The 19,582-nt window shown below is 41.7% G+C and overlaps 1 protein-coding gene across 1 annotated transcript; it reads left to right on the top strand.

Annotated features, from left to right (window-relative positions):
• The first annotated feature begins 234 nt into the window (after positions 1 to 234).
• Positions 235 to 17,687, top strand: LOC104689236. The gene is made up of 4 exons (XM_039549703.1): positions 235 to 739; positions 6,283 to 6,821; positions 8,117 to 8,183; positions 13,388 to 17,687. Exons 1-4 carry the CDS (start codon positions 235 to 237, stop codon positions 14,905 to 14,907), a joined length of 2,631 nt encoding a protein of 876 aa, XP_039405637.1. The 3' UTR covers positions 14,908 to 17,687.
• The last annotated feature ends 1,895 nt before the right edge of the window (positions 17,688 to 19,582 follow it).

Genomic DNA, 19,582 nt, shown 5'->3' on the forward strand with positions numbered 1-19,582 from the left:
ACGCCGCTCCGCACCTTCCCGCAGGTTACGCCGGGAGACGCCGGGGAGGGACGGGACGGGGGTGAAAAGTTTTTCCTGGATTTGGGATGCTGTGACGGTACCTGCAGAACGGAGGGAGAGAGGGATATGGGGGGCGGGGTTCCCCTGCTCTGCGCACCCCGGGCTAGAGCGAAGGCAGAGGGGCATCTGCCCTGACCCATCGCGGCCTCTCTTCTCTTGCAGGCGCGGCCGGAGATGCCGGGGAGACGGCTGTGGTGGGCGCGCTGCTGGCTCGGCGTCTGCCTCTCGCTGCTGGGTACGGGGGGCGGCTCGGCCGAGCCCTGCCGCGGACCCCCGTGCGAGGGCGGCTCCGCGCCCCCGCCGCCCTGCCGCGGACCCCGCTGCGGCGGACGGGCCGGGCGCCCGGCGCGCTCCTTCCTGCACACCGCCCCGCCGCTGCGGCCGCCGCAGGGCAAAGCAGCGCCCGCCGCCCCGCCGCCCGCCTGCCCCGGCGGGGACTTGCGCCGCCAACGCCACCCGCCGCGACTGCCAGGGCCTGGAGTGCCGCCTGCTGCCGCCCCGCCTGCGCCCGCGGCCCCGCGGCCCGGGCTGCGCCGCCCCCGCCGAGGGCTGCCCCGAGCCCGTTCTGCTGCGCGTCGCCGACAGAGCCGCCCAGTTCGCGGGGGACGACTTTGCCCACGCCGCTACCGAGCGGGGCGGCGGCGCCCTGGGGTGCAGCTCACTTGCGACGTCAAGCCAGGTGCGGTGCGGCATGAGGGGCCCGGGGGCGGGAAGGCACATCCCACACCCCCACACCATCACCCCCTTGCCGTGGCACGTAGGGTTCCTGCAGCCCGCAGAAGGCTCTTCGTGGTCACGGAGAGCCGCAGGGTGCTGGGTCTCCTCGAGCGGGGCGGGTGTCTGCTGGGCCAAGGGGCTTCAGCACCTCCGGGAGCCCGGACACAGGGTTGCCTGAGCGACTGCACCAGACCTTGTTTTGGGAGAGTTAGGAAGAAAATCTGACAGTGGTCTTCACACCACGTGAGAGAATTGCTGCCGTGGCTCCTCTCTCTGCTCCCCTTCATCTCCCCTCCATAAACACGTGCACCTAGGAGACCTAGAGCTGATGAAACGTGGCAGAATCTTTTTTAGTGCTGTTTTTAAGCACTAAGTCTCTTCACAGTCTGGTATTTCTGGTGTTCTTAATTTTTAGCAACATCGTAAAAGGCTTCCGTGGGGTGGGTGCATGTTGCACACCCAGACTGGTGCCGTTGGGAAGAAACTTGCTATTGTTGCCAAACTGTCTTGCTGTAATAGCGAGGGGGGAAAAAGTTGTAAAGCATGTCTTACAGTACATCATTCAAAACACTTGCCTGTCCATTGACAAGCACAGCTCTGGTGAATTCAGTATCCTTGTAGGAAGCCAGGTATGTCTCTGCTTACACTCAGGTCAGCAGAAGGTGTATCTAAGTGTCAGGGATTTGTGGATTTACCGACACGAAGAGCACAAACAGGTCTTTAATAACCACAAAACAGTTTGGATTCTGGCTTAATGCCTTGTCTGAAAGATATAAAATATATTAGGAAGGGTGATTTATTTCCCATTGATGTTAAAAGCTAATGAAAAGCATGAAGAAGGTAATTTAAGCATTGTCACATCTGTGTGGCAAATATGAGCACTGTTGCTGCTTCAGACTCCAGAGCACATGCCAAGCCTACAAGTTGCCAAGGTCTACTTAGTGAAGCGACATCTCCTCCAAAGGAGACTGCTGCACTTGGTGATTCCAGAGCCGGACTGACATTTAAGCCTCCCTGTGCCTAATGCAGTGACACTGTCTGCCTTCATCTTGCCTGAAACTGTCCCCAGATGTCTTACAGAACTTCTGTATGCTCCATGACCAAAGGTGGACAGAAAACAAGTCAGTATGATTAACCTCCATTTCCTCTGCTTGTGTGCATACTCTTCTTCATACTGTCACCATAAATGCCATCTGTTTTGCTGAAGAACCCAGAATATTTTCATTTTCTTTGTCCATACCAAAATCCTTCTCTGTGTTTTACAAGCTTTGGCAAATAGTAAGAGCATTCTGCTTGTACAGAAAAGAGTAATACTTTTGGATGGTGCTGGAAACAGACATGCTGTATCTCCATTCAAGTCTTACAAAGAGCATCCAGCTCAGCGTGACCTCTTTCTTCAAACATCATCTTATTCTTTGTCTGTCTTGGATCAATCTGTGCTGCCCAGTCTCCAATACCATCAGCAGTTACAACTAACATGGTGAGTTACATGCACCTGCATCTCCTGGGCCTTAGGTTTAGGTCTTCTGTCCCCTCTGATGTGGGTCAGAGGAATTAAAGCTGAAGGGTTGGAGGGTGAAGATGTTGAGGAGTTTGGAAGCACAACTCAGGAGTTTGCTCTTTCAATTTTATACTCTTTGCAGGCCTTATGCTGGGTGAAGTCTTGGAGGAACAGAAGTGTGATTAGAAGTTTCGCTTAACAAAATTCTTGAATGCGTCAAGAATGGATTATGGGCAGTGGTGATCATGGATTTGTGCGTTCACCTTCCTGTGGCAGAGAGAAGTGTTCTATATATTGGAGAGAAAGCAGCGTACCGCACTGCCCACTAAACCATGGGATCTCATGGAAGGCACTGTCGGCATGGAAGCACACAGTGAGCAAACCTGTGATAACACACAAGCTTCTATGTGAGTTTTCAGATGAGGACCATCCTCAGAAGTTCTCCTCTCTCACTGCTATTGCCTTGTGCCCACTGCTGCAGTTGGTGTGAATGAGTTGCTGTAGACATGCTCTGCCCAGACTGGACAAAGGACATATGTACATGTTTTGCCCATCCCAAAGACAGGACTCGACACAGACCTTCATAAGGCAGCTTTCCCTCCTAGGAGTGGAAGAACAGCATACTGAATTCATCAACATCTAGCAGAAATTCCATGTATTTGGCAACAGGAACAAAAAAATAAGGCTTGTTGACTGTCTTTGGTTTCCTTCAAGTCAATGTATAGGCAAGCATCCAGCATTCTGCTCTGCTTGCATCTTCTAATATTCTCTGTGTTTCCCTGAGATCTTCTTTTGAGCACAGGTCAGTGGGTGTCCTGCAGTAGTGCAGAGAATATGTTGTCCAATCCCCATTGGCAGCTGGAGTCATAAGTCTTGCAAATGAGCATGGTTTGTATAGTAATTCCAGCATGGCTTTTCTACTAAAACAAACAGAAAAAAAAAAAGTGATAACCAGATCTCTTAATTTGGGGAAATGTATTTACAGTTGTCTGGGGAGAGCTGCAACTCAGAGGTAATGTCCATGACAAGGGGAAATGGCTTCCAACTGAAAGGTAGTGATGCCATGAAGATTTTTGCCTTTTCTTTTATACCCCTGTTATACCTTTTTACAACTTCTGTATTCCTAGTGCTTTTTGCCTACATTCTTGGACTTGTTTGTCAAGCTAAGAGACTAAACATTTTAGAAGCTTCGTAGTTAGGGATCAGTGTGCCCCAGACCCCAAGGTCCTCTCCAGAACACATTCTGTAAACCAAGATAGAACCATCCAGGGGAAGGCTCCTTGGGGAGGGGGGGCTCACTTGAGCCTCTCATTGGGGAATCTTTGATGGATATGCTAATTAGTAAAACCTATAATGTTATAGCCAATGTTGGGGAGGGGACAGAGACACAGAGACACAGAGACTCAGAGACTCAGAGATAGACTTGGCAGGGTGCATCTCGATGCATATGACCTGGACGTGTACACCTAAGGATCCTTAAAATAAATACCAAGGTAAAATCTCTTTTCCCCTTCTAACCGTGTATGACTCTTGATTTTAAGACCAGGCAAAGGCATCAGTTGGAGTTGGTAAGATATTAGGTAGCAATTCCTTACTGCGAGGGTGGTGAGGCACCAAACAGGTTGTGCAGAGAAACTGTGGATGCCCCACTCCTGGACTTCTAGGAGGAAGTTCAAGGACAGGTTGGATGGGTCTCTGAGCAACCTGGTCTAGTGCAGGGTGTCCCTGCCCATGGCAGGGGGGCTGGAACTGGATGAACTCTAAGGTCCCTTCCAACACAAGCCGTGATTCAATGATTCAAGAGGCAAGTCAGTGACTGTTCCTGTCTTTCCCTGTTTTTAGGGGAATATTTCCGTCAAGTTTCCATTTCAGCACATCACTAATACCAGCTGAATGGGATGTTTCTTTGCCATTGACCTCTCCTCAGACTGCAGGGGAGCTGGAATATGCTGCCTAGGTGACCCAAAGGCCATTTTCCTACTTGAATTAATTCACCATGCATAGGTGGAGACCTGGTGGCCCTCCTCAGCCTGTGACTGCCAGCTTAGTGACAGTGCCTGAGTAGATTTGCAGTGATTCTTTAGCAATTAAAATATCCCTGCTCTAGTTAAGCTGCTGGAGAAAACTGTGTTTGGTGAACTGAATAGTCTTGTTCAGGCTATTAAAAAGCCCCATTCGCATGAGGTGCAGCCCTCTTGAACACTTGCTGAAGGCTGTGCCTGATAGCAGCCCTCCAAGGTACAGGCCAATACCAGGGGTTCGAGCTGATTCCCAGCACAGTGTCTATGTTTGCAGGCTCATGTGCATGAGGCAGATGACTGTCACTCTCCACCAGCTGCCTGTACATCTGCGGGGGCTACACAAACATCTGCATCATCTTTTCAGCCAATATCACCAGCACCACACCTACTATTTGGAAGACTCCTGCCAACTGCAGCTGAACCACCACTTCTCTCGGCCAAGTGAAGGTGCTGGAGTGCAGAGTCGTAGTCCCATTTCAAATCAGATGAGCCCATTAACCCCACTATTTCTCAGCAGCACTGGGAGTGCACCTTACTTCAGATGGAAAACTGGCATCCCAAAAGAAGGAATGCACAGGAGCTGGGTTTTGTTGTCTTATCCTGGTCTTTGTTTTCTCAAATCCAGTATACTGCAAACTACTTTAATATTTAATACTGAAAAATAAAAATTAATGTGTGCCTTATGCTGTGAGTAAGAATAACCAAACAGCAAAATATTTTGGGAACCATAAACAGCAACTGGATATGGTCTCTTTTCGTTGTGTCATCCTTCATGCTCTGTGCTTATAAGAATAAAAATCAGTGCTGCATAAGAACAGATGAGTAATTGTATGGATTCAGGAGTCTCTCTGGCAGTGTCCAGCAGCAGGTACTGTAGAAAGTATAGCATGATATTTTCTTAGATCATTTTCCCAGCTCCCACAGTTTGTTGCTTAGATTTCCTGAGGCTGATTGATGTCTGTAGATCTTTTAGCCCCAAATTGATTTTATTTTTAAAGTTTTAGTGTGTATGGAACTGCTGCCTTCATTTAATGTCCCTTAATTCTTGTATTGGAAGAAAGACTGAAGAGTCTTTCCATATTTACTTGCTTTAGGATACCTGTAATATAGCACAGTTGTTTGGTTTCTTTTTTTTTTCCTGATCCTGAAAAGTCTTACCTACTTTCTCATGTTGCAGCAGTATCATATGTTAGATTTTCCTTGCTGCCCTTTTTGTGAACTTTTGAGTTCCTCTGTACTTCTTTTTGAGATGGGGAACCAGGACTGCATGCTGTATTCAGATGCTCTATTGATTAATATAATGTCATAATGATATATTATCTTCTGTTATACATTCTTCTTCTAAAATTCTAGCATTTTATTGCTTTTTTGACCTCTGTTGGGCACTGAACTGATGATTACATGGCTCTGTAGCCCAACATCTATATCTAGATATATTACTCAAGGTTATTTCCAAGGGGTAATAGTAATCTACAAGCATGACATTTGATCTAAAACAACTTGGATTTCTTTTTCAGTGGGAACCTCATTTCACTGTTATCCCCTTTGAACTTCTTTTTGTCATTTTATTGCTGCTGCTCAGTATCATAGATTCCTTTTGCAGCTCTTTGCAACTGACCCTTACTTTTACTACCCTTAACAGCTTGGTATTCGCAGCAAGTTTTATCACCTCATTTTATCACTTCTACAGTGCAAATTGGCCATTTACTCTTTACTGTGTTTGAACATGTACATAGGAAGGATTAATCTGTTATTGATGTGATGATTAATTTATGCCCTGAAGCAGGGGCAGATGATGATTTCATAAGTTGCTTATGAATTGGAAGACCTTCTGGTCCCATGAAGGGGCTTCAAAGGTAGTAAAGGAACTGACCTTACAATGATGACTTGAATTTAGTGAGACTTTTCATTAACTTACTAAAATTGGAATGCTTTTGAAGAGATAATACAAGCTTGGACAATAATTCATCATTTGTATTTCAGGAGAAAATGAAGTTCCGTCTGAAGATGCCCTAATACTACAACTGCACCTTGCAAAAGGGCACGAGAAATTCACTGAAATGCTAAAAAGCCAACAGCAGATAATTGTTGATTTGCAGCAAAAACTTGCTGAACAGCAGCATGTGTTGGTTAGCCAGCAGCAGGAGATTCTTGAACAGCAAAGGAAAATGTATGAGCAAATGGATCTGATCAAAGTCCAGTATGGCATGCTTTTTGATACAGTGAAACAAATGTCATTTCAGAGTTTGCAAGAAGATATTCAAAATTATTTTGAAAGTCATCTTCATGGACTTCAGAACCAGGTCAGAAATCACCTCCAGAAGTCATACTCTGTGCATAAAGTAGAAGTGGATGCAAAAGTGATTAATGTTGGGGAGTCTTTGCTGGACTGTGGCCTTTGTGAAAGTGATGAATTTTGCAATTTCCAAAAGACACCTTCACAATGTGAAAAATGCACATTGTGTCCTGCTGGTTTTTTCCAAATGGCCGAGTGTTCTGCAAACTCTGATCGGATTTGCCAGGTGAAACATAATTCTGTATCTTTCAGTTATTGCTTATGAAGCGTTGTGTTGGACATATTGGGATAACATTCTGGAAATAACTACTTGGAGAGCTAGAGAAATCCAGTTTGGAGCATGTGTTTTAATGAATGGGTCTATGGCACTTCAAAGCCTGCCAGAAGGTTTTTTGTGGGTTTCTCTTTAGCATTTAGTGTCCTAAATGAGGCACTAGTTTGTGCCTGGTTGGTGTGATACTTTCCCAAACCTGACAGCTGGCAGGACTTAGATTCTTTTCATCATGGTAGGAAAAGACATCCTAAAACATTCAGACTAATGCATGCTAAATTTGTTTATTTAATCCTGTTACACTCTTACAGGAGCTTCTAGACATACCTGAAAAGCACAGGAAAGCTTTACTAAGCATAAGTCAGACATTTATTTATAAGTTTGGAAACAAAAGTTGTCAGTTAAAACAAATGTAAGAACTAGTTCCTGCTTAAACATAACATACAAATACACATATATAGAACATGGATACTTTTATTGTTAAGTACATTTTATTATAAAATACATTTTATTATACAACACAAAACCAGCACGCAAGCAAAATAAGATGTTTCTTTGTTTGCTTTCTGTCATTTAGAAATCCTAGGAAAGATATACGGGCAACTTGTTTTTTAAAGCAGTGTCTTGTTTGCTAAGTGTTGCCCCCCATTCTTAGCTTAACATGAGCCTGATCAGCTGGACCAGATACTGAGAACCTGAATGTCTGTCTAGTTCCCTTTCTGCTAGCCTCAGTTTTCTTCAGTGCTAGCATTTAAATGCAAATGTAGGCTGTTTTTCTTTCCCCATCTTCCTGCTGTAGGGTGAAAGGAGGACTCCTTGACAGGGAATATTACTTTCTAATTTACTTTTCATGTGTGTTTTGGTTATCAGCTTCCTCCCAGACTAAATGTCCTTGAAAGCCATTCTAAAACTGTCTCGATTTTTGCAATGTCCTTAAGATCAATTGATTGATGCACCACTCTTGGGGATGTGCATCATTGCAAGTGTTACTTGTGCAACCCCTCCATTCAGTTCATCTGCACACTGCTTGCTTTCTGTGGGCACCACACAGTGTTTTTAGATACCTGGTTAAAACAGGTTAACAAATCCAAATCGAAATTGTCCTGCTCTAACATGCCTATGGGATCAACCCCTTCTCCATCCCTGCATACACCTATTACGGACAGATGGATGTCACAGAACCTGAAATGCCTGTTCCAAATTTAAGTGGTCATGTTTAAGTGTTTCAATATGATTCTTGTGATTTACAGGACAGAGATGAGTGCACTGAATCTCCAAGCATTTGTGGTGAGAGAATAAAATGCCTCAATACTCCAGGTAAGTTATATTCTCTGATAATTAAAGAATGAGGATAATTAGATCTTCAGGAACAGGCCAAATAAATAGATAAGGACTCAGGCTTGTATGTTAATGAATAGTGACATGCACAGCTTGCTGGAATCAAAGGGTTTGAAAAACACTCTTCTGTAATAGGAGTTTCTGTGGACAATGGGCTATTTAGGACATTAATATCCTCTAGAGGCATTGGATGGTCCCTTTTGCCTTATTTTCTTGGGGATTTATATGCTTTGTTTTTAATTTTCTCTTATGACCAGATTTTCTTCTTGTTTATGCTGGTGCAAGTAGGGCCAAAATCAAAGTTATTATTCCTAATGGAGAAAAATAGTTGTCATTTTCTTTCTGGTGAGCTGGGGTAGGTGTCTGACTTGATCTAATGAAGGCTCTTATAGGACGTCCCTTCATGAATCTTATTCTCCTTTAACAACAATATTGTCAAATGCTGAGGAAAGATCAACAGTTTCCGTCATTTGAGGACACTTGGGGGAGTTTTTCAGACATTTAAGAACAGATCTGCCTGGTGTTTTGCACTGCAGACTTCATTACATTCCCATGGCAGTCAGACACAAAGGAGCAAAATTAATAGACATACTGAGAAAATTGTATGCAGGTAATAGGTTTCTTTCTACTGATCTAATTTTTGGTCATCCAAAAAACCTTGAAAGGAACTCTGTGGTCAGAGCATTTCACTAGTTGTGACCGGTACTTGAGGTCTCACAGCCAAATAACCCAGGAAGAGCTTCACTGGATTCTATGTTTTTCCTCCTCTAGGCTTCTAACTTGTAAGAAGAGGGTGGCCTCTCTGAGGAGCAAGGGCTGTTTTCAGCTGATTATGAGTGATTTTGTGCCTTTCCTATCCAGTCACTGGTGGAGAAAAAAGTGGGACCCTAGGAAAGGGTTAAAAGAGGGTGTGGGTTTTCTTATATTGTCCTGACTTCCTCTGGACAGGAATTGTGTTGGTTTGGATGGTGTTACTACAAACACCACAGGAAAATGGAAATGACTAGAGGAAAAGAGCACTTAGTGTCGCCTTATGTGGTAAATGCTGCACATGAGATACCGTCAGTCTTACAAAAGAAGAGGGAAGACACTTTTAGAGAGTCTTAGAGGTGGACAGTTGGAGGTAAGACAGTTTAGAGCACAAAATTAGACTCAGAGCATTGGAAAGGTGTAAGGCTTTGTCTCTTTACTGAGACATTGGGTTTGCTGGAGTTGGTGTTTTGTTGAATGGAAACCCACAAGGCCTCAACCCTAGGAAAGGAGAGCCACCAATGTGGGAGTAATTTGGTGTTGCTCTAGTCTGTGGCTTGGAAGAGGGAGGGCTGTTATGAATTTATTCAGTGGGTTCCAAAAACGGGTCTGTACAACTGCTGGAGGAACATAAGGCAAAATACTGCCAAGAAACAGATGGGTACTGATGGTGTGTCAGACCACAGAAAAGCAGTAGCAATGTATTTGGAAGGAAAGGAATCTTCTCTTTCTTCCTCTGCTCCCAGTTTTAATGATGGTGTGTAAGCAAGTTATTACCCATCACTGTTGCTTTTTCTCTGGCCCTAAAAATATGAGTCAGACACAATAAGGGTGATAAAAGGGTAAGAATCCTTTATATGAGGATTCTCAGGTGCACAAATTCATCTGGTAGGGAAAGCCAAAGATGCACACCCTGCATGACGCGTGCACAATTTTTATACATTCTTCAAATTAGCATATCTGACAAGAATCCCCCAATTAGAAACTCGCCTGGTGGAGTAATTCCCCTGGTTCTAGTACTTTCTAGACTCTCTCCCCTCAGGATGAGTTCCAGGCCCTCTTTACAAAAGCATGTCTTAGAAAGCAGGTTTCAGCCTTGGTTTCTAAGGAGAACCAAGATAGCATAGGGATGCTGGAATTTGTTTTGTCTTTCAGCCTAGGAAAATGTTGAAACTAAGCTACAATATGAAGCTACAAAGCTACAAGTATATGTGTGAAGGATACAGAGAATATATAAACGAAAAAGGGTAAAAAAAACCCAAAATGGCATCATTACCTGGACAGGAATTGATGTCCTGGGAATGTTATTCCCATCTGTCGTGGAAGAGAGTATTTTATTTCCTTTTATTTTTTGTTAGAGACGACTGCTACTTTCAACCTGGCTGTTCATGGTAGCTCATTATCTTATACTAGTACTATTAACGTGTCAAAAGAAAGGCTGAAGTCTGTTTTGGGTAATGAAGGGAAGAAGGGGATGTGATGTGACATATGAGTTCCAGATGTTGAATGTGGTTTCTTAAGCTGCACGCAAAGGTTGTTGCATCTGTAGCAACTCATGTTCAATGTACAGTGTGAGGGGAGACAGAGCAAATAACAGTAAAGAATCATGTAACTAGGAGCCTCTCTTTCTTCACCCTTCCACTTTCCTCTGCATCATACCTTCTTCCCTTGCTGCTTTTTCTCATTTTTATGTGGCACAAGAGTTGTTAGGTTATTTGATTGAAGGCTAGTCATTAAGATTCAATAGCAGTTAGGAGTATGTAATCAGTGAAAATAGAGTTTGGTGCATGATTTCCTTCTTATGTAACCAGGGGAGAGTGGTCAGATTGTTTATCCAACAAATAGAATCAACCAAAGGCACTCTCCCTGGAATGCTATGCAAAATAAAGAGGACCTACTGTAGAACTTACTGTGGGATGCAGGGGGAAGCGGAATAAAAACCTGGACAGATAGCCCTGATTTGTAATAAACCATATTGATATATGATGATCCAAATTTGACATAGAGTATTTAAAAAGAGAGGGATTCCCGTACTTAATCTGCCCAAATGTAACCTTTGCATTAAGCAGCTATGAGTAGTAGCAGCAGAAAAATCGATGCATGGTTTACTCTAATTGTCTTGCAACTACCTGGCTTCCATGAGTAGCAAGGGCTGGGAAATGGCAGAAAGACTGAATTTCACAAATCCAGGTTGAGTACAGCTGGACTACTCACTGTGAAACCAGGTGCAACAATGCTCAGAGCAAGGAGCCAGGAAGAGGTGGCAGAGTGGTAAAGTGGTAAAGAGCAGTAGGAAGCCAGCATGCTGCTGTGCTGGTTTTCTGATGTTTGGCTATCATTTGCTGCTTGACCTCTTCTGTGCAAAGAGAAGGGTGCTGCTCTTGCAACTGCGGCCACAGCAAAAAGCAGCCTGTGTGCTGCTTTGAAGTCACCTATTTGAAGTATGCACAGAGAGAACACCTGCTGCAGATCTACCCAGTAAAAGGCTAGACAGCAAATTAGTGCATATAGCCATCACAAGTATTTGTGAAACATGGTATTTGTAAATACTCAAATATACACTAAAATATTTTGAAGCAAAAAATAGCATGAAAAGTGTTCCTAGGCACTACTGAAAATCTTCTCTGCCATGTGAACCAGCTGTATGTGTGTACTTAGTATCAGTTTGTCCAGTATTTCTCAGTGATGTGAGAAGTAGAAGTGGTTAAGAAGTGTCATGTGAGCAAATGTATCATGGTTAAAACTGATTTCAAAGGGAAAGATTGTGGACTTTTTAATGTACTACCTCTAGAGTGTGTTTAGTTGAAAAAATTGGCTTTTGTTGCTCATAAAAAAATGAGACACTTTTAGAGGAGAGCAAAGTGTTAAGTTTCTTTTGACTTTTTTGCAGATGGAAAAAATCTTACTGTTCTTCAGTGAACTCCTTTGATGAAATGGTACTTAGTCTTAGAAAGAATATTCTCACATGATAAATTGTACAGTCCTACATATCGGTGTTAGTGGAGAATCATCACTTAAGTGAATGAAGTGTAAATAGACAAAGTGATACGAGGGTGAATATATGCAGCCTGTATAAATTAACGCCGTGTCTGGTGTTCTCTGAGTAACGTAGTATCAGAAGTGAATTCTAGCCAACATTCTGACCTCCCCTGTGGGCCAGGTGCTTGTGCACTGCTCTGTCTTGCAGTTTGCAGCAAGTGCGGTGAGCTTTTCTATCTACATCAGCAGTTGGCATAGCCAGCCCCACCCTGGGCTAGCAGTGGAGAAATACAGCTTGTTGGGATCCATGCAAATGCTTGTAGTCCCAGTCTTAGAGCAAATCCCAGCCCAGGTACAGGAAGTTTCCACCTAAAGAATAATGCAAATGTATGACTTAGGATCTAGATACTAAAGGATATTTAAGAAGATCTATTAGAAAGATGATTATTGAGTTTTGATCATGGTGGTAAAAAAGCATAAATGCATTAGTGATTAAGTCTTGAGGCACAAACTGCAGGTGATTATTCTTTAGGATGGCTGAGATCTTGTGTGTTGATTTACATCATGAAATCTCCATGCACAAAGGTTTTGGGTTCTGGTTGCTCCAGGTGGAAGCACTGGCAGCTGGCGGTGCTCTTGGAAAATTGCCATAGAAAATTATGGGCTGTTTCTAAAGCCTGTTTTTTTGGTGTGCATTCTTTGATCCACTGAGGTCACGGTGTACCGTTTAACAGCACAAAAGTGCTTTATGTCAAACAAAGTAATTTCAAACGCCACATGTATATTCTCCTCACTGTTTGCATCAGTGTTTTACTTTAGCTTGGTCACAGCCACTGGTGTCCTGTGTCTTAGGGCAGTGGTTTTCCACTTTTTCAGTGAGTGGGCTGCTGCATAATGATTTTAAGCCTCTGTTTACCGTTTTGGTTTTCCTATTTGTCTCTTGCAGGTTTTTTAAAAACTGTATATGGAGTGAATGCAAGGGCTCCTTGTCCCTTGGGTTGCAAATCTCTGCTTTAGCAATCACTGTGACAGCAGGGCTACCCTGTAGCATGGCTGGGCAGGCCATGTGTAGGGGGACTCTCCATTAGTTGAAGGGAGCTGCTCAGTGTACCAGTCACCATGCCTTTTACCTCACAGAAGGAAGAGAGTGTCTTTGGAGCAATATCATTGTATCTGGTACATTACAGGTTTTGGTTAGAATTGCCCCTGTGTAGCTTTTTTTCACTCCAACCGTTGTGCTTGGCTTGGACAAGGTGAGTTATGCTTAATATTTCCTCTGTAAGCTATTAAGGTTCCTTAAATAGCACAAAGTGATCTAACATCAAAACTGTCTTCTGTTTTCTGCCTTGTGATTAGATACATTGTCAAAGATACTTGATATGTGGAGCTGTAGAGTTCTTATTTTGAGTATTTTAAAGGTATAACAATAAAAATAGTCCATTTCCTGTGAACAGGTGGTTTCCGATGCCTTGGAATTGCTGAGAAAGATGCAGCTTTGGGAATGTGTGGAGAGGAGTATTTCTTTAATAAGGAAATGCAGGAATGCCAAGCATGTTTAAAGTGTGAAGATGGAATGGTGGCCATGCCTTGTTCCACTGTCAGTGACACAGTTTGTTCAGCAGCCAGTGAAAACAAGCTCTCAGAGTCTTGGACTGCAAACATTGTTCTACCCTCTGTCAAGTCTGGCATCTCTCAGGTCTACTCTGGCTTGAACTTGAAGATAAAGGGAAAGCTTCCCTGTGATATCCTATCCACTGAAGGGAGCAGCCTGGTATTCAGGCAACATGGTCTATTGTGGACTGACCTAAATTTTGCAGTAAAGCATAACTGCAGGAACTTCTTGCAACTTTCCTTAAAGCTTAATGGCAGCGAGGAAGACTATGAACTGAGTGGTGTTCGGATCGAGCAGCCAGAAGGAAAGTATTTCCAGAGCACTAGTTTAAGCAGTGCTGCTGAAGTGGAGCCAAGCCAAACTCTCTCTGTGTATTTGAGGAGCCCTAATCAATTCTGCAATCAAAGCAAAGACTTGAATATTTATGATCTTAATACCCCACTCAGTTTGTTTTGGTTGTCCCACGACACAGGTGCTGTGGCACTCACTGCACAGATGTCAACAGCAATGCATTACCAAACCAACTATCGACCTACCTTTAAAATAATTTCTGTTTCTGACCCTTATATGCTAAGTTTATCTCATGATGGCAGAGCTATAAAGTTCACTGAAACTGGTGTTGTCAAATTCGTGTTTCATCAAGCACTGTATTCCATGGGTCATACATGTGTCCGGGAGGGCTTCTCCTTAGTTTCTTATATCAATAGGAATGGTACCAACAGAGAATTAATGAATGTGTTTAAATCTGGGGTAAATTACAGAGACACATCAATATCTGCTTCTGGGGCCACAAAGGTTGGTGCTGGAGATCTGGTTAGCTTTGAGATACTTTCTCCTGCACAGTGTAATGTTCGGTATTTTGGAGATACTTCTGGAATTAGCATGTTTAGCCTCATCTGGATCCCTTCCGCAGTTTCTAGTGCCATATCAGCCACAGTTTCTGTTACAGGTCTGCCTACTGGAGCTGTGAGAAACAAACTACTGGATTTCACCCAGGTGTCATCCAATGAGAAACAGATACAGCTGGTTTCTTCTGGACAGCTTGCTCAGAAGTATTTTATTTTTACTGAAAAGGGAGTTGCCAGCCTTGCATTTAACTTAAAGCTAATCCATTCATGCAATGTGCTCAAAGTAACTCTCAATCAGTTGACCATGGATCACATGCAACCCACAGCAGTTGCTCAGCAGATTGGAGGTCAGATGCCAGAGGGAAGCACATGGACCAGTGTGTCCCTCCGTGCATCTTTTAAAGTACATAATGGAACACTGATATCAGTTTCTCTTGACTGTGTGCGTGGAAGGATCAATCAGATCACTCATGAACATGGAACCAGTATATCTATTTTATGGATTTCATCTTAATTTCTGCACAGTGAAGTTAGCATGAAATTGGGGTTTAAATTGTATTTGGATTCTACTCTGATTCTATACATATTTGACACTATACTGTGTTGACTTGAGCAGATCATCCCACAAAATGCTCTCAATTTTAGGAATATTTAAATATAATCTTAACTGAATGATCACTATTTAAAGAAAACAAGAGCTTTCGGTGTTCCAAGATTTTAATTTTGTTGTCATCTTCAGGCAGGGGAACACTGAATTCAGATCAAACTCCCTTGTTTTTAATAAAGCAATCTCTTAAGATTGATTATTTCTGGACCACAAAAAATTGCAGCTGAGGGTAAATAGCATTTAGTACTGTAACTGAAAGCAGCACAGCCAAATAATTGAAACCTGCTTTCACTTTTTTCATGCAACAGGCTAATAAAAAGACTAAATGTACTTTGGGGCTATTTTTTTCTACAACTTACAACATGTTGTGCTTTCCATAAATGGAGAGAACATGCCTCAAATAGGTGATAATGTGGCAACACTGGAGTATACATTCTTAATATTGTGGAAAGGGACTGGGTCAAAAATAGAATATTGTTTTTACAACAAAAACAGTGGAACTAATGACTGCTCTAATTTCCTTTGGAAATAATCTGCATTTAAGTAATTTGGGAAGGCTTTTCTCTGTTTTTAGTTTTGCCAGTGAAAAGTTGCAGAATGAGAAGGAAGGAAGTCTATTCTAAGAAGAAAGAGTATATATGCAAAAAGAAACAAGTACTAAAAGAATGTCTTGAAAATTAGACTTCTGAAAATTAAGCAAATTTTTATTCCATTTCTTTTAAACAGCAAAATATTTTTCCGATCAAAAAGCCCATTATTCACGAGTCTATTTATTTTGCTGAACAGGTGCTTACATTAAAAAGGCTTTTCTGTTTTTTGTCAAATCAGTCAGTTAATTCAAGGAACTGGTGTATTCATTGACACTAATTTTTATCTTCTTCCAGCTCTTCCATCAAACTATTCTTTCTTTTTCTAAACTATGTAGACAGCTTCCATTTTCTCCTTTCTCCTCTACAAATGCTTCTTCACTCTCCTTTATAATTTCTTTTGTTAGGAGTAAATGAAGTGCCTTGTCACATCTCTTTCCAGCTTTCTTTCAGCATTCCTATAAAAGGATAGATGTTTGTGTCACATATGTAACTATAGCAGAGGGACATTAACAATGCACTTACAGGCTGCCATAAATTAACGCTACTGAAAAGAAATATTACGCACGATATAACTTTAACATGTCTGCCTGAGTATGTATATCTAAAATATATGTACATTGCTGTGTTTTAATCTGTTTTGGAATTCCTTACACTGTTTTTGCTGTATAATGCCTCCTGTAATTTTCTGTAATAGAATGAACCCAAGTGCAAGACTTCTATCTGGTCACTGTTTCAGCTTGTGACATTATAACTGTGTCCTTAACACCTGAAGTTATCTTTCCATCATCTTTTTTTTCTTCAAGAATATGCTCAAGGATTCAAGCTTTTGACAAACTGCTCCAAATAGAGAACACTAGTTTTTCTTTCAGCTTGCTTTCAGCTGCAAAGTCTAAGCAGCCTGTCGCAGGACACCTCACTGGGCATTGTGTTGCAGTCAGAATAAGTACACAAACCAGTAATCCTGGTGTCCCCAAAGTCTGCCTGTGTGTAACCAGGGTCTCATTCGTTCTTGCAAGGTCGTAAGGAGGGATGAATTAAAACTTATTGAAGGTGTTCAACATTTGCACAGTAGTGTTATCATTACAGAGCACAGTTTGTAGTGGTAGAGAAGGACTTCTGGAGTGAAAAGCATGTATATCTGTTGTGTACAGAAGAGCTGTGTTACCTGGGAGCAGAGCAGTTTTTCTGGGTACTTGACTCTTGGAGTCTACTGAGACTGAACAAAGATGAAATGGCACAGGAGTTAAAGTTCTTCTGACGTATCCATTCTGCTTTCTGTAGAAGGGTGCATGTGCTGTAGGAGAAGCTCTGCAGAGAGCACACCTGGGTATTTCTATGCTAAGAGTTGATGGAGAGACAATGTTAGAGAAAACTAGAAATTACAGGCTTATGTTTTTGTTTTAGAAGAAGTTAAGGAAGTCACTTTCTCACAAACAGAACCCCTTATTATCCTTTGCTGGTTTGTGCTGTGCAGTTCTGTTGAAGGTTGTCACTCCCCAGAATGACAGCTTAAGACTCATTCTAGATTTAAACCTCTGTAGCAGAGATTAGAATCTGGTGTTAGAAATAATCTGGTACATCTTCAGCAAAGTGCAAATGTTACTTGAATGTAATAAACATTTGCCTATATATAGCATATAGCAAATCTAATGGCATGATTTGTATGAGCATGCTTCATTTAAGTGAGATTGTGAGATCAGTGGAGTTAAACAGGGAAGAGAATGATGCTCCAATCCTGTATTATGCATGTTGGTGGTACTTGCATTTAAATGCACCAGAATTAAAGGATACAGAAACTACAAGGAAGGTACAAATGAACATTATTATAGCTGAGAGAGGTTCCAGAGTATTAATTCTTCAATGTAGTAAAATGTTTTGGAGGATTCTGTGGGGAGTGCCCAGAATTTCCCTTAAATTCAGAGTAAATTTTTAGCTACACAGTGGCAGAAACACAGTAATTTGCATCCATCTGGTAATGATAATGTATCTAATAATGTTTTACTCATGTCATCTATGATAAGACATTCAGAGAGTGAAAAAAGAGTCTTATCCAATATGTATTTTTAATTGCAATTTACAGCAAGATTAGCCTTATTTCAAGCAAGAAAAGGCTGATCATTGTGCCGCTTTTGAATCTCTCCCTTTCAAAAAAAGAAAAGCCTGGATTTGTAGTTCAGGACATTCACTGACCTTGGTTATAGCAACAGGAATTTGGAGTGAGTATGTTGGAATCACTATGGATTTATGATAGCCTAATTAATGGCATAGTATATAGCCTTTGCATCTATGAAAATGATATATATTGCCTCATACCATGCAACATTAAGTGGTGCACTATGATCCTGAATAAGATAAAGTTCAAGAGGAATCGATGCACAATGAATGCTAATTTTATGGCACTTATCCCATTTTCTGTAATAAACTGCATGTTTTATTGAAAGGTATCTTATTAATTATATTTACAAATTTTGAACTTTTTAATTAATTTTTTCCCTATGGTTTCTTTCTATTAATAGTACAATATAATACTGTGAAGTACAGAATTCATTTAAAAACTTTTGCATCTTTTGATATGCATTCATGAATATGGTTAAAACAGCTGGAGACAGGCTCTTCAATCTTTTCTGCCAGAGAGTGTTTCCAAAGGAAGGATTCACAAAGTAACAGAGTAAGTATGAGGCTGGTGGAATCTACCTGTACAGAACGAGTTTCAGTTAATACATCCAGGAAAGCAGGTGGTTATTTCACTGTGTTATGAAGATAATGAGCAACTTGTTGTTACAGAAAACTTGACCATTACAGGAGGAAAATAATTTAGGTTGTATAATGTTGCTCATACAAAAGGAAAAAAGATTTGGCTTACAAAACCAGCGTTGATTTGTATTGGGAAACATTTTGCAAGTTTAAGGCTTTTACCTGGATATATTTATTACCTATGCAAATTTTTTATGCTTTCAGTGAACTGGGGCAGAATATGTGAAGTCTATTTTAATATTACAGATGTTCCTCTGTTCTGTGGTCTCTGCAGATTGCAGTACACTGTGAAAACTGTACTATTTTCTAGTGGTGCTTTTAATGAAATTTTCTGCTTTGAAATATTACCTTGTTTTAAAAATACTGTTTAGACACTTGCCTTTGTTAATATTATATTGTAATATGTTTTAAGAGAACTTTACTGAGATAAATAAAAGGATACAACTTCATTGTTATTTTTGTTCTGTTCTGAGGAAGACTAATGGGCGCTCTTGCGTTTTTTACCACTGGCTCTTCTGGGGTCAGTATTTCACAGATATTACCTGAGTTAGTCACCTGTGCCTGCTGAAGTGGCTCTAAACAGGAACAGTAACAGTGGACATTTCTAGAGATCTGCCTGCCTTCTGTTCCCATGTTTGAAACAGCAGATCTGAGAAGATAAAAATTGTCATAAGAGCATTATATTTTATCCTGGTCATGGCTAGTGTCCCAGTAACACAGAGAAGAAAGAAATTTGTCCTGCTTCATATTTGTTGCTTCATAGGCTCTCTGTTGTATGTGAAAGCTTTTACTGTGTTGTGTGGGGTCCAGATCAGACTGTTGCAGTAGCACAGCTATGCTTCTGTCAAGGTCTGGCCAAGTTAAAACTCATGTGTTCTCAGTAGAAACTTTACAAGTATCTTAAATTGTACATCTGTTTCTTCTTTTTGGAGATGCTATTGTTTATTGGATGTGGATGAAAGAGAGGTGCTATCAAAAAGGGATTACAGAAATCATTAACATACCCTAAATTACCCAAGGATAAAATTCAGAGGAAGGAGAAAAGAAGTATTTGTGAAATACTGTTGAAAATAGGACCATCATCCTCCAGGCTGGATCAAAACTGCCCCTTCTCTTCTGGCCTTCAGCAGCTGACAATGTTTATGCCCTTTCCCTAACAGCCTGAACCATCCTGATGTTTCTCTGCTCCCCACGATGGCTCTCTCAGAGTCACCTTACGTTTCTCTTCAGGGCTCTGA

The sequence above is a fragment of the Corvus cornix genome, chromosome 2 (genome assembly GCF_000738735.6).
Source record: "Corvus cornix cornix isolate S_Up_H32 chromosome 2, ASM73873v5, whole genome shotgun sequence".
Lineage (NCBI taxonomy): Eukaryota > Metazoa > Chordata > Aves > Passeriformes > Corvidae > Corvus > Corvus cornix.